The sequence below is a fragment of the Dermacentor andersoni genome, chromosome 4, assembly GCF_023375885.2.
Source record: "Dermacentor andersoni chromosome 4, qqDerAnde1_hic_scaffold, whole genome shotgun sequence".
Classification (NCBI taxonomy): Eukaryota; Metazoa; Arthropoda; class Arachnida; order Ixodida; family Ixodidae; genus Dermacentor; species Dermacentor andersoni.
The window spans coordinates 2,179,169-2,192,853 of NC_092817.1; the positions used below are offsets into that span (position 1 = coordinate 2,179,169).

General features: G+C 45.8%; 1 protein-coding gene across 2 annotated transcripts in view; it reads left to right on the forward strand.

The window, feature by feature from the left end:
- The first annotated feature begins 538 nt into the window (after positions 1-538).
- Positions 539-13,685, forward strand: part of LOC126535883 (fat-like cadherin-related tumor suppressor homolog) — a 517,574-nt gene continuing 504,427 nt past the window's right edge. Inside the window, exons 1-5 of one of the 2 annotated variants that reach the window (XM_055073317.2) lie at positions 539-686; positions 1,837-2,036; positions 2,097-4,991; positions 5,043-5,178; positions 11,745-12,268. In XM_055073317.2, the coding sequence (XP_054929292.1) occupies positions 1,857-2,036; positions 2,097-4,991; positions 5,043-5,178; positions 11,745-12,268 (3,735 nt within the window). In that variant the 5' untranslated portion in view covers positions 539-686; positions 1,837-1,856. The remainder of the gene's footprint in view (positions 687-1,836; positions 2,037-2,096; positions 4,992-5,042; positions 5,179-11,744; positions 12,269-13,685) is intronic. The other variant, XM_050182731.3, reaches the window with a different exon arrangement.

The window sequence follows — 13,685 nt, forward strand, 5'->3', positions numbered from 1 at the left end:
AAACATCTCTGAAACAGGCCTCCAAAAAACTAATTCCTCATGGCTGCTAACATGACGGCACGTCATGTAGAATATTTACGTAGTTAATTCACAAATACCATAGTAGCAATCACTTGAGAGAAAAGTTTCGTGGTTAAGATCGAGAGCCAATCAATTGCAAGCGATGAAATGTTTCATGGTTGTACGCTCCGTACCAACCGTACGCAACCGTACCTATTAGTTGTACGCTCTTGTTGTATTCTTTTCCCTATGGCGCCAGCGCAGTGCCGTCGTAGAATAAAGAACCAGCTCGGCTAGAGACAAACGAAACAACACTTTCCCCCGTAGTACCTAGGTGAAGATAAATCTTGGACAGAAAGTCCCCACATTTCTCTCTCGCAACCACTTCTCCCCTGAGCTCCCCCACTTCTCCACTCAACGGAGACTGGCTACAGCTACAGACGCGCCAGGATGGAAGCATCCCTAGGTGGCCACGTGACTACAAAGGCAATGGAGGCATTGGGCAATGTCAGCGGCAGCGTCGCAGCGTGACTTGTGTCTAAGGAAATCTAGGGAAGGTGCGGTGTTCAACAGCGGCAGCAACGGGGGTTACTGGCGGAACAGCATCAGAGAGGTCAGCGGCCGTCGCTGTGCGCCTCCACTACCACTTTGTGACCGCACCCGGCGCCAGTGCAAGAGGCACACAGGTGGGCCACTGCGCTCCTTTTTTTGCCACAGAATGCTCCTTTTCGCCTAGTTGCTGCCGTGATTATCAGTTACACGTGTTTCCGTATCGTCATCAGCTGGCCGACTTATCAAAGCCTTCCCGATTTGAACGGCACCGCGCGCCCTATGGTTCTGCTGCGCGCGCGTTATGCAGTAAAACGGTACTCTATTGTGTTTTTCCTTCGCTTGTGGAGCGCGTAAAAGAACGTTTGCTAACTAAAGGCGGTTATCTGATAAGCAAATTTACGGTTCACTGACGCTTCAGCTAAAGCTAGGGAGCCCGGCTGACTGCGCCCCACGATAGTGGGTCAACATGCTACTGTGTTCATGTGACATGCAGCACAAGTGCAGTGAACTGCCGGAGTAGGCTAGAGTCCTCAAGTGTTTTGTCTGATGCGTTCACATATAGTTACTCCTTCCCGCAGCTTTTATAGGTCAAAATAGGTTATACTGAATATACTAAATAAAGAAATTTCACTAGCGGCAGCCCCTGAAAACTTTCCACTTGACTGTTAACTAGTGGACCCGCCGCGGTTGCTCAGTGGCTATGGTGTTGGGCTGCTGAGCACAAGGTCGCGGGATCGAATCCCGGCCACGGCGGCCGCATTTCGATGGGGGCGAAATGCGAAAACACCCGTGTACTTAGATTTAGGTGCACGTTAAAGAACCCCAGGTGGTCGAAATTTCCGGAGTCCTCCACTACGGCGTGCCTCATAATCAGGAAGTGGTTTTGGCACGTAAAACCCCATAATTAAGCTTTTTTAGCTAGTGGAAGTGTTCGTAGCAGTCTTACGCGCTTTATCAGACCGTTTGCTGTCGGGAAGTATTGCCTTAAGCATTATGTAGCAGAGCTCTGAGCGAATGATATACACTAGATGTGTATATACAATGACCACTATTTCGTACTTGGCTAGTTAAATGTGAGGGTCCCTCACGGTAACGGATTAACGGCGTGAGAGCTCAATGTTGCAAGTGCTCGGTATTCAGGATTAAGCCAGACTGTCGCGTGCAATCTGTGTTGTTCAAATCGCGCAGCCGTTCTCGCCCATGTAATATGTGGCAACAGCTGTTTAGTACTGTTCTCGAATAAGTTTTGCAACGCTTCCTCCCATAAATGGGTATGCGTTTCAGCTGAACATGCCTAGGTGACCATGGGCCTGCAGCTGCTGCTGCTGCTGCTGGTGGTGGCTGGATGGCCAGTGGTAGGCAGCGGGCGGCTGGCTTTCACGCGCAGCCTGTACAAGGCTAGTATTCCTGAGAACTCTGCACCCAAGCGCTATGTCCAGCCAACTGAGAAGATGGGTGTACACGTGGACAGCGCTCGCTTGCAGGTAAGTTGCTGGATGTGGCTGAAATTCAGACCAGCCACTAAAGAGGTACGCTGGGTGCAGGTCCGCTACAAGATTGTTGCTGGTGACAAGGAGCGGCAGTTCAAGGCAGAAAGCAGACTTGTGGGGGACTTCTGGCTCCTCCTCATACGGACGCGCACAGAGAGCACAAGTACAGTGGCTTTGAATCGAGAATACGAGGATACGTACCATCTCCGAGTAAAAGGCTCAGTGCATGACAGCTTGCATCTGCAGCGTCTGCCTGATGTTCACTGTGAGGTGCAAATAGAAGTCACTGACAAAAATGACCTCAGCCCATTGTTTTTCCCCACCTGGTATAACGTCACGGTACCTGAGGACACACCCCTCCACAATATCCTGGTTAAACTGAATGCTTATGACCCAGATTTGGGTATCAATGGAGCAATCTACTACCGCCTGCTAAAACCCTTGCGGCAGTTTGCTGTCCACCCAACAATGGGAACAGTCTTGCTGACACGACCGCTAGATTTCCAAAAAAAGCCTGCACACCATCTGACTGTAGTTGCAGAAGACAGAGGCCCAAAGCCCAAGACTGGCAGCATACTCAAGTCAAGCACAGCCCAAGTAGTTGTGCACGTGAAACCGGTCAATAGACACAGACCAGCTATCTTTGTGCGCCATGTCCATGCACTAGTGGATGCTCCTGAGGTATGGGCTGTGGTTGTAGTGACAGATGATGACCCTGGCATTCATGGCACAATTGGTGGACTAGCCATTGTGGATGGGGATGCTGACGACCACTTTACTGTGGTACCTGGCTCTCAGCCAGGAGAATTTAATCTGCGCATTGACCCACAGCGTCCATTAAGGCACAGGAATTATACACTGACACTCAGGGCTTGGGACCAAGGTATACCCTCTCAGTTCACAGATGAAAAGGTTTCCATTAGCCCCTCTGAGCTGAATAGTGTGATACCTCAGTTGGAACACTCTCAGTACGAGGCTGATGTGCCTGAGGAGGCTCCTCCTGGTACTCCCTTGGTGCAAATAAAAGTGCGTGGCTCAATGCCTGCCATCTTTCGCATTGAGTCTGGAAATGAGGACAGTCATTTTTCTTTGAACACAGCTACCGGAAGGCTTAGCACAGCTAATTGGCTGGATCACGAAGCAAAAGCTAACTACTCACTGCAAATCAGTGTTGCCAGTATGGCTGCTAGAGGCACGCACCTTAAGGCTGTTGCCACAATTAATATACGAGTGGTCGACTGCAATGACCATGCACCTGTCTTCGACTCCAGTCCTGTAGAAATTTTGTTGGAGGAGAATAGACCAGTTGGAGCCAAGATATTCACAGTTCATGCTCATGATGAAGATGAGGCAGAAAATGGCTATGTGAGCTACAGTCTTGTGAACTTGAATTCAGTGCCTTTTAGTGTTGACCCATTTAGCGGAGAAGTTTCGACAACTGAAGTACTAGACTATGAAACCATGCGGCGCAGCTACATGCTGCGCATTCGTGCCACAGATTGGGGTGCGCCTTACCAGCGGCAGGCAGAAATGGCCCTCCTTGTGACGTTGAGAGACGTCAATGACCACAGGCCCCAATTTGAAAAGGTTGACTGTGTTGTTCGTGTGCTGCATGATGCAGCTGTTGGTACTCAAGTGCTGACGCTGTCAGCTGTTGACTTTGATGATGGTGGCACAGGCAGAGTGCACTACAAGATGGACGCCAGCACTGATAGTGCTTGCTTTTACCTGAATGCTAGCACGGGTGTGCTGAGCTTGGCATGCAGACTGCAGCGGCCTGCCCATGTGAATGTGACGGCAACGGATGGTTACCACTTTGCTGATGTCATGACTGTGCTGGTGCGCCCTGTGGACCAACAAGCTTCTGTGGAATGCAAGGATGCTGGTGTCATTGACAAGCTGCGCCACCAACTGCAGCTTTCAGAGCAGAAGAATGCCCAAGGCAATGACCATGGTGAACCAACTGCAGCCAGCTTTCTGGAAAATCGCCATAGTCCACAGCTCAGTTGGCCTGGGGAGCTGGCTGTGAACGAAAGCACACCTCTGGGCTCGGTGCTAGGCTACATCAAGGCCAAAGACCCAGATCATGGCTACAATGGCCGCCTGGTGTATGTGATATCAAATGGGGACCAGCATTCCTGCTTTTTGGTAGATATGCATACTGGGGCACTTGTGCTGGTTGCTGCTCTTGACTATGAGATTGCACCTTCCCACTTGTTGAATGTGACTGCCTATGACCAAGGCCAACCCCCAAGGTCAACCTCTCAGACCATGTTTGTGCGGGTACTTGATGTCAATGACAATGCTCCACTGTTTGAGAAACCGGCCTACAGCTTCGTGATCAACGAGGATGCTCCTAATGGGACGTCTGTTGCTCGCTTGAGGGCAACAGATGGTGATGAGGGGCCCAATGCAGAGCTGCATTTCATCCTCAGCTCGGAGCAGTTCCACATAGACAGTGGGACTGGTCTCCTGACAGTATCTGGACTACTTGACCGGGAGCACCATGACAGACACCTGCTCACTGTCACAGTGGCTGATGGGGCACTTCAGGATCCGCTCTCTTCCACAGCCACTGTGAGCATTATGCTGAGGGATGTGAATGACAATGCACCACGTTTTGCACGGGCCCCTTATGTGGTGAGGATCCGTGAGGACCTACCTGTTGGTGCCCTGGTGACATCGGTGCATGCTGAAGATGCAGACTTTGGAGAGAATGGCAGAGTGCAGTACTCCTTGGACAGCCAGCATGCTGTAATCTTTGATATTGACCCCGATACTGGTCTTGTGCGGCTGGCTGCCATGTTGGACTTTGAAAAGTGGCGACTGTACAATGTTACTGTGCAAGCTCGTGACTGTGGGGACCCACCCTTCACCAGTGTAGCAAACTTGATTGTTGAAGTTGAGGACGTCAACGAGAATCTGCACGCACCAGTTTTTGCTGAACAGGTGAGAGCAAAAGCCTAGCTAGGGAGTGATTACAATCGTGTTGTGTTGCAGGTGACCAGCGCCAGTGTGGATGAAAACCAGCCTCCTGGGACATTTGTCACCTCCTTATCAGCGACAGATGAGGATGGCGTCACCTACACTATCACCGGTGGCAATGGCCTGGGCATGTTCAGCATAGACAGCAATGGTGCGCCTTGGGTTTCATAAATCTGTACATGCACAAGCTTTGCCACAACATGCAACTGTGCGCAGATGTTCTCAGCCTTGCAAAATATTTTTCCCTAAAGGAAATTGAGTGCTTATGGGCCATGCATATGCAGGAGTTTCTTGTCAGATAATTACATAATTTTGAAAAGGAATCCTGGCCTTATGCAACACATATGCATCAAGCTGTGATTTCCTTAAGTGATGTAGAAGCTGCAGGCAGCCTCTAATAACTTAAAGTCTTGTCTGCTGGGCATTTTCATGTACCTGCAAGTACAGCTTTCCAACGTTATCATTGCAATTACATATTTTGTGTGTATGAGCGTGTGATGTGTATTTATTTATTTATTTGTTTATTTATTTATTTACAGTACCCTTAAAGACCCGACAGGGGTATTACATAAGGGGGGAAAACATTATTGCACACTCACAGATAATACAAAAAACAAGAAAAAAGGCGCAGGTTTATACAAAAGATACAGTGGCACAAAATGCATCAGAATTTTTGATAGACTCAACGTCTTTCGGCAGTTCATTCCATAGTTTAATAGCTAAAAGCAAAGGAGAGAATATGAACTAGTTAGTCCTGCAATGGGGTACGTATACTTTGAATGGATGATCAGTGTGTTGGAAGATGTATGAAGCAGGGCGGATATGTTCAAGTCGGAAAGTACAAGTGCTGTGGTAGAGTTTGAAGAAGTAATGAAGTAAAGAGATGCGTCTATGTTGCGGCACTGTTTAAGATTCAAGGCGTTTCGAAGGTATGTAATACTGTCATGTGTGTAATTACTTGTTATAAAACGAATTGCACGATTCTGTAATGATTCCAGTGACAGCGCTAAGTAAGCGTGATGTGGATTCCAAATAGAGGCATATTCCAGCTGCGGTCTGACCAGAATGCTGTACACCAGAAGCTTCGTGTCAGGCGGAGCCATGTAGAGTGTTTTACGTATTAGTCCTAGCGTTTTACTTGCCTTGCTGGTGATGTATTCTATGTACTGATTCCATGTTAAGTTAGTTGACATGATGGCACCGAAGTATTTAAGCTGATTTACCGGCTCAATGGCAGCATTGTTAATATACGAAAATGGTAATTTCAAGTGACGTGTAGTAAATGTCATTGCCTTGGTTTTAATAATATTAATCTGCATTAGCCACATGTCACATCATGATAATAATGTAGTCAAATCAGCCTGCAGAAGAAAAGAATAGCTAGGTTCATTAATCTGACAATACATGACACAGTCATCTGCATAAAGACGAATTTGCAATGAGATATTATTTGGGAGATCGTTAATGTACAAAAGGAATAAGAGTGGGCCTAAGATGGGCCCCTGAGGAACTCCAGATTTAACAGCAGTAGGTGAAGAAACAATGTTAACAAGTAAGACAGCCTGCAATCGGTTAAAAAATTATGAATCCAACTTATAATGCTTTCATTAAGATTGAAAGTTTGAAGTTTTACATGTAGGCAGTGATGAACCCGGTCGAATGCTTTAGAAAAATCTATGAACACAGCATCAATCTGACCTAATGAGTGAGTAACCGAGTGAATATCTGTGATGAGTTTGAAAAGTTGCATTTCACAGGATTTCCCTCACCGAAAGCCGTGCTGGTTCCGGAAAAGGAGATTATTTACTAAGCGTTGCATGATGTTACTGTACAGAATGTGCTCAAGGATTTCACATGGTATTGACATTAATGATATCGGTCTGTAGTTACCGGAGTCGTCCCGATTGCTCGATTTGTAAATGGGAATGACGTGCACAAGTTTCCAGTCATACGGCAGGTACTGTCATCTATAGATTGCTGAAAAAGCACACACAGAAAAGTGGATGAGTGTAGAGCAGTAATCTTCAGTAACTTAGAGTGTATACCATCAGGACGAAGACTTGATTTATTAGGAAGGTGTTGCATGGATTTTAAAACTCTCTCCGGAGCCACAACCACATCCGGCACACTAACACAGTGAGAATGAGGCAAGAGACATGATGGGTGCATGTTCCTTTCACTAGTAAATATGCTGGCAAATGACTTATTGAGTTGGTTAGTGGTCTTGATGGGGGAGAGCTGCTGGCCTGCGTCCTGCAAGTTAGGCTGAGTTCCAGACTTTCTAGGTTTAACTATTTTCCATAAGTGCTTGGGATTAGTTCTTAGAATTTTTGGTAGTGTGGTATTGCAGAATGAATCCTTAGACATTTTAATTTCAGTTTTACAATGACGTGCAATATCACTGTACTTAGCCCAGGCGTCAGCCTTGTTAGTATGCATAGCAGTGTGGTAAGCGCGTTTTTTTACCTATTAAGCATTTCAAATGCCGGGTAAACCAAGGGCTTTTCAGGCTTGGACAAATACAAAGTTTTCGGATAAACATATCCCTTATGTGCAAAATTATGTGCTTAAATAGTGACCGGTTTTCTTCAGCAGAACGGCGTCTAAAGGCATGCTCTAAAGGTGACAAGGAATCGTTAAGAAACCTACTGATTGCAGAGGTATTTGTTTTAGAATGGTCATAAATATATTTTCGCTGAGTTACTTTCTTGTGCAAATTAGTGCTAAATTGATGATTAAACTGGATTAATTTGTTATCACTGATTACTTCTAGAACATTAGCAGAAATAGCATCAGGATGCATGGAACATACAAGATCAAAAATGGTGGTGTTGTGTGTGGGTTCTTTCGTGATCTGGTGCAGTGAAAACAGGTTCAGAGTGTGAAGAAAATTGTGACATTTCATTTTTTACGAGCTAGAGCTTTTTAAAAACGCAATTATTGCTCCAATTGATTCCAGGGTAGTTGAAGTCTCCTGTTAAAATGATAGGGATGCAAGGAAACCTGTTTCGAATGTTTTCTAATTCAAAGGTTAAGCATACAATGGAATTAGAATCGGGGACTGGAGGGGATAGCAAGCACCGATAAGAACGGAAGAATGTGATGAACTGGAGCGTACAATGACCCAGCAGGTTTCAATGGAACATAATGGCACAAGCACACTTTCAGAGTGAATTGATTTTCGAACAGCCACAAGAACACCACCACCACGCACTGTACTTCTGTCTTTTCTGTATATGTTGAACTCAGAATGAATAGTCAATACACATTCTGGTACATCACTACTGAACCATGTCTCAGTGCCTATTAAAATGTTAGTTGCACACGTGGTCATAGAACAGATAAGATCAGTGACCTTATATAAAATACTGCGAAAGTTGGAAAACAAAAATGAGAGCAAAAGAACGTTTTTCGGCTTGTTTTTAGATCTTACAGGCATCGCCTTGTCATGTCATTGCGAGCCAGAGGGTTGCATGGAATGAGATAACATGTTTGCCAAGAGGACGACAGTGCCAGAGGCAGAATCAAAAACGTATGTTTGGCCGTTAGCTGAAAGCTTGTCAAACTTGAGTCGTACTTTTTGCCCCTGTTGCGCAATGGTTTTCCGAAATCCCACAACCTCTCTGATTTCACACATCTTAGACGAGAAGTCGTCCTCGAACTACACTTTCAGATCCTTGTGGTCTTTCAGTTTCGGCGACTTTGCAAAAACTTCCTGTTTGCTTTTGAAGTTCAGAAACTGGATGATGATTGGCCTGTTGAAACCACTTTTTGGATGCCCCAGATGATGTGCGTGTTCAGTGTTTGCTACTTGGAGACACAATTTGCTTCAAAAGAAATTTCGAACTATTTTTTTTGTTTCATCCCAAGTTTCCATTTGCCCCTCTGGAAGTCCGTTCACCATCAGCTTGTTTCGCCTAGATCTGTTCTCTAGGTCATCCAGGGTGCCTGATAGCTAGTCTATTTTTATTTTCAATGAATTAATCATCGAAGATGTTTCAGTACCAGTTATTTTCAACCTGTCCACGTATTTGGCAGTTTCAAAAGTGGACTCGCGTTTGGCAAGGCCATCAATTCTTCCGCACTGCCATTCAGATGATGCTTGGTATCCTGTTGGAATTAAACATTTGTTGCGTCTGAAGCTTCTAGTTTGACGAGAATAGCATTAAGGATTTTGCTATCACCGGGACCGGGGTTGGGCTTAATGTCACCACAGCACAGCAACAAACTTGTGACAAGGCAAGCAGCCAGAATTATGCACGCTCTTGGAACAGGGCAGAACAAAAGATAAGTTGTGCAAACATTTGATCGCCGTCAGACGTTTCTATGGTGAAAACATCTGAACATGCCTATATGAGAATGGTAACTAGCAAGATCGTTGCCCATGATTAGCAATCCCTGTTTACTAGACTTGGCAAGAAAGCAGGTGGGATTTGTGATCAAGCAGTACAAAATCAAGGTCTTTTCCTTAGCAGAAAAAAAATGCTCACTTAGAAGTGAGAGTGGAAGAATTAGTGATGCAGTGGTATGGTTGCAAATCCTGATGCAGACAGTGAAGCACGGTATTTTATCTCGAGCAGGTTGAAAGGAGGAGAGCAGAAGGAAGCGCTACCACGATGATAAGTAAGCCACTGCGATGATGCCCCACGTGCCGGTTCGTCACACGCGCAATTGTCAGCACAAGCACACGCAGGCGGGAAGTTGTCCTTTGAATGAACTGCAGCCAAAAGGGCATCCATGCCGTAGTAAGCACAAAATAGTTCGTGCCTGTGTACATCCTGCGGTTTGCAGACCTTGGGCAAGCCACAGGGGACTCGAGGGTATCCAGGTAGGGCACTAGATGGCTGTAAACCTAAAAGTGACAGTGGAAGAATTAGCGATGCAGTGGTATAGCTGCAATTCCTTATGCAGACAACGAAGCACGGTATTTTATCTCGAGCAGGTTGAGAGGAGGAGAGCTGAATGAAGCACCACTACGATGACAAGTAAACCACTGCGATGATGCTCCACATGCCGGTTTGCCACACGTGCGATTTTGTCAGCACAAGCACACGCAGCTGGGAAGTTGTCCTTTGAATGAACTGCAGCCAAAAGGGCGTCCACGCCGTAGTAAGCACAAAATAGTTCGTGCCTGTGTACATCCTACGGTTTGCACACCTTGGTTAAGCCACAGGGGACTCGGGGGTATCCAGGTAGGGCACTAGATGGCTGCTAACCTAGAAGTGAGTGAGGAAGAATCAGCAATCCAGTGGTGTGGTTGCAAACCCCCATTGACAAGAAAAGCATGGCTGTATAGTCAAACCTCAATGTATAGACGTGATGTAATGTCATAATTTTTTATCGCCAATGTGTATGTGTAATGAGTACGTGCTTATAACAAATAGAAGATATAAATACGGTATAGTATTCGTGTCGGATGTGGTTTCATTATGATGACTGATCGTATTATATATGGAACTTTGTGACTTTTTCATTCCCTGAAGGCTTTTGTAGAGGGGAAGTTCTGTTTTTTGGTTGCTTTGCTTCGCTTAGCACATATGAGTTAGAAATATGGCTGTCCAGTGCCATGCTCCTTGAAAAATAATAAGAGCAAGAAAATTCGGGTCATTAGTTGGGTTCGAATCAATAATACAAGCACTCTACTCTACAAGTGCACTGCATTGCCCATAAAGAGAAAGTTACTCCTTTAGTTCACTCATGCTTCTAACAAGTAACATTGAAGGTTTTAACAGAAAGAATAAAATCCCTTCTCTTGTGGTTGTAATTAAACATGAAAAGTACCATTAACAATTAGGGCTTGACTTGCGATTTACAAGCGCCATTGTGTCGGGCATGAAGAGTATTAGCTGATGACACTGTTGTTTAGATCAAAACAGCAAGCTGGACAGGTTGGTAGGTTAACACCTTTGTAAAGAAACGGTGCAAAACAGACAAAGATTCCAAGTATGAGTGGCATGATTTCCTGATGCACCTTGCATATTTGGCACACACCACGTGACTTTGTATATGTATATGAGATGCTACTCAGAAGTTCGGGGAATTTAAATTGCGCACGTGCAATGGGTGTAGTACACCTTTCCACTTCTAGATGTGGCAAGCAGTATGCCTTGTGTATCAGTGGGCTGATGGCCGTGCAGCTGAGAGGAAGTGTTGTTTTGTTGTGTATGATTTTGCAACACTGTATTTTATTGATGCGATGCATTTCTCTTCCATGAAGATGACGGACTTGCATATGCAATATCCTGCATTGTCATATAGTCTCCACCCGGAGCTTGCTCAGACGTGGAACATTGTAAATGCTAAGCATGTTTCAACATGACACAGTCAAGTTGCTGTCTACTTTACCAGTCAGCAAGCCACGCCAACATTTGTGACATAGACAATAAATAGGCTTAAAAGAAGCTTGATTTGTTGCATCCATGCAAGTATGCAAAATTAGTATTAATGAGTAAAGGCAAATTAAGGGTCTGGCAGCGCAAGTCGAGGTCACTATAGCCCATTAGGCAGATTAGTGCATTCATTTACTCTGGCCGTGGTGTGAGCAGTGATCTCTGGTGCCCGACTTTTAGAATCCTTCTGTTGTGAATGAGGCCCAAGTGTGCAAAGGAAAGAAAAGGGAGATATAGGGCAAGAGATGCTTGCCTCATAAACATGAATTATCAGGCACCCTTTTGGGGTCAAGAGAGGCTAGTGTTGCAATTGAGTGCTTGCTTGCAGGGGTGGTCCGTACCCATGTGACATTGGATCACGAGGCGTGCGCACACTACTGGATCACTGTGGTGGCTCGCGACCTGAGCCCTGTGCCACTGGAGGCATTTGTTGACCTGCATGTGGCTGTGCGCGACCTCAATGACCAGGTGCCTCTGACCGAGCACCCAGCCTACGCAGTGAATGTGGCTGAGCACACCGCGTCAGGTGCGCTCATCCTCACCTTGGCCGCCCAGGACAAAGACTCGTCTGTGGTTGACTGGCGGCTGGTGGATGATGCGGCTGGCTGCTTTGCAATTGATCGCCGCTTGGGCACCATAACCTCAGTGGGATCACTGGACCGCGAGGCCCATGACCGACATGTGCTTGAGGTGGTGCTTGCTGATGAAGGGGAGCCATCGCTGTCATCCACAACTCAAGTGCTCGTCACACTCACTGACATCAACGATCATAAGCCAACGTTTACACAGCCCTTGTACCGTTTCCGTGTTCTTCCAGGCAATGGCCAAGTCGAGGCTGTCCCCCTCTGCCAGGTTGGTGCACCTTTCTGCTAGATTGCATCAAACTGTGACCTCAGGTCTTTCTTAAAGCATCGCAAAAGCACTTGTAACAAAATATTTTTAAGGCGAAGCATTATTTGCCTCTTGACCCTGCTTTCCTGGTGTTGGCTGCTGTTTTGCATGACAGGTCACGAAGGCTCCAAGTATCGTAATTTGCTATGTGGTAGCATTGGCTGGCTGGTGATATCAGTTCAACACAGCGCTTTAGAATGCATGAATAGATATGTGCATGCATGCTGACCCATAAATGCGAAGTGCAGCAGCGTTGAGTGGCAGCAAGGAACGCGGAGAAGTGCTTGCACAAAAATGCAAAGTGTAGCAGTGTTGAGCGAAGAATGGCTTGGAAGGCGATTGCAGTGTTTCTCGTAAAAACAAAGCCAGACAGCATCAATATGTGGTGATAAGGCAGTAGTGGAACTGAACTGTGTCATTTACTTTGAGAAGCACTTGATGAGCTTGGTTTGGTGTGTGTGACTGGCTTTTGTCCAGATGCAGTGCTTGAGTGCTTACACTGAGTAAGGGTGAACTAAAGAATCTATAGCTTTGCTCGTAACTTGATAGCTGGTGAAATATAATGCGCGTTAGACTGTTTCATGTGGTGTTTGCTGGAGCTAACATTGACAGATGCGAGTGAGCAATCTTCTTTCGAGCAGTAGAATAAGTGTGCTGTATTTGTGCAAGTTGTGCCACCAGGTGGTGAAGTGGAAGGACACAGCTTACCTGTCCAAACTTAGCCTCCGGTTTCTGATAAAACAACCCTTTAGCTTACTGCTAGATTCATTCTCCTTCGTTTATATTTAAGCTTCCCCCATTAATAGGCCTCAAGCTCTATCCTTGAAGAAAATAAGACTACATCAGCACTATTTAGTAAACATAAAGATGAGCTGACTTTTAGGTTAAGACTAATGAAAACAACGCATATGCATTCAATCATTGCTGGTATGCATATAAGAAAGCTTAATTTAGGACCAGGTGTTGGTCAATCATTGTAGCTGCTGGCATGACTGCCCTTTCCAGGATTTGTATTCTCCACTGCTGTAGTGCTGCCAGAGTAGCTGTCAAGCTACTGTCAAGAAAATGTAAATGTGGTTGGCAGAGGTGCTCCAGTGGTGATAAGTTCCAGTGATTGATATTTGTTCTGTAGCTGCATTGGTAAAGGAGTTGAAGCACTGTACTGGCCGCTTGAGTGTTCCCTATGGGCGACATTGTGCGTCATCTGAAGCAGAGCAGGCAGAGACCTCATTGGTGGATGACTGTCATGGTGATGCACTTGTTCATTAAACTGCTCTGATTTGTATGTTGTGAAAATGCAGGTGAAGGAAAGCATCTCGGTTGTTTATTTTCTACACAAATGTGGATTCTCAGCAATGCACACTACTATGGTGTTTGT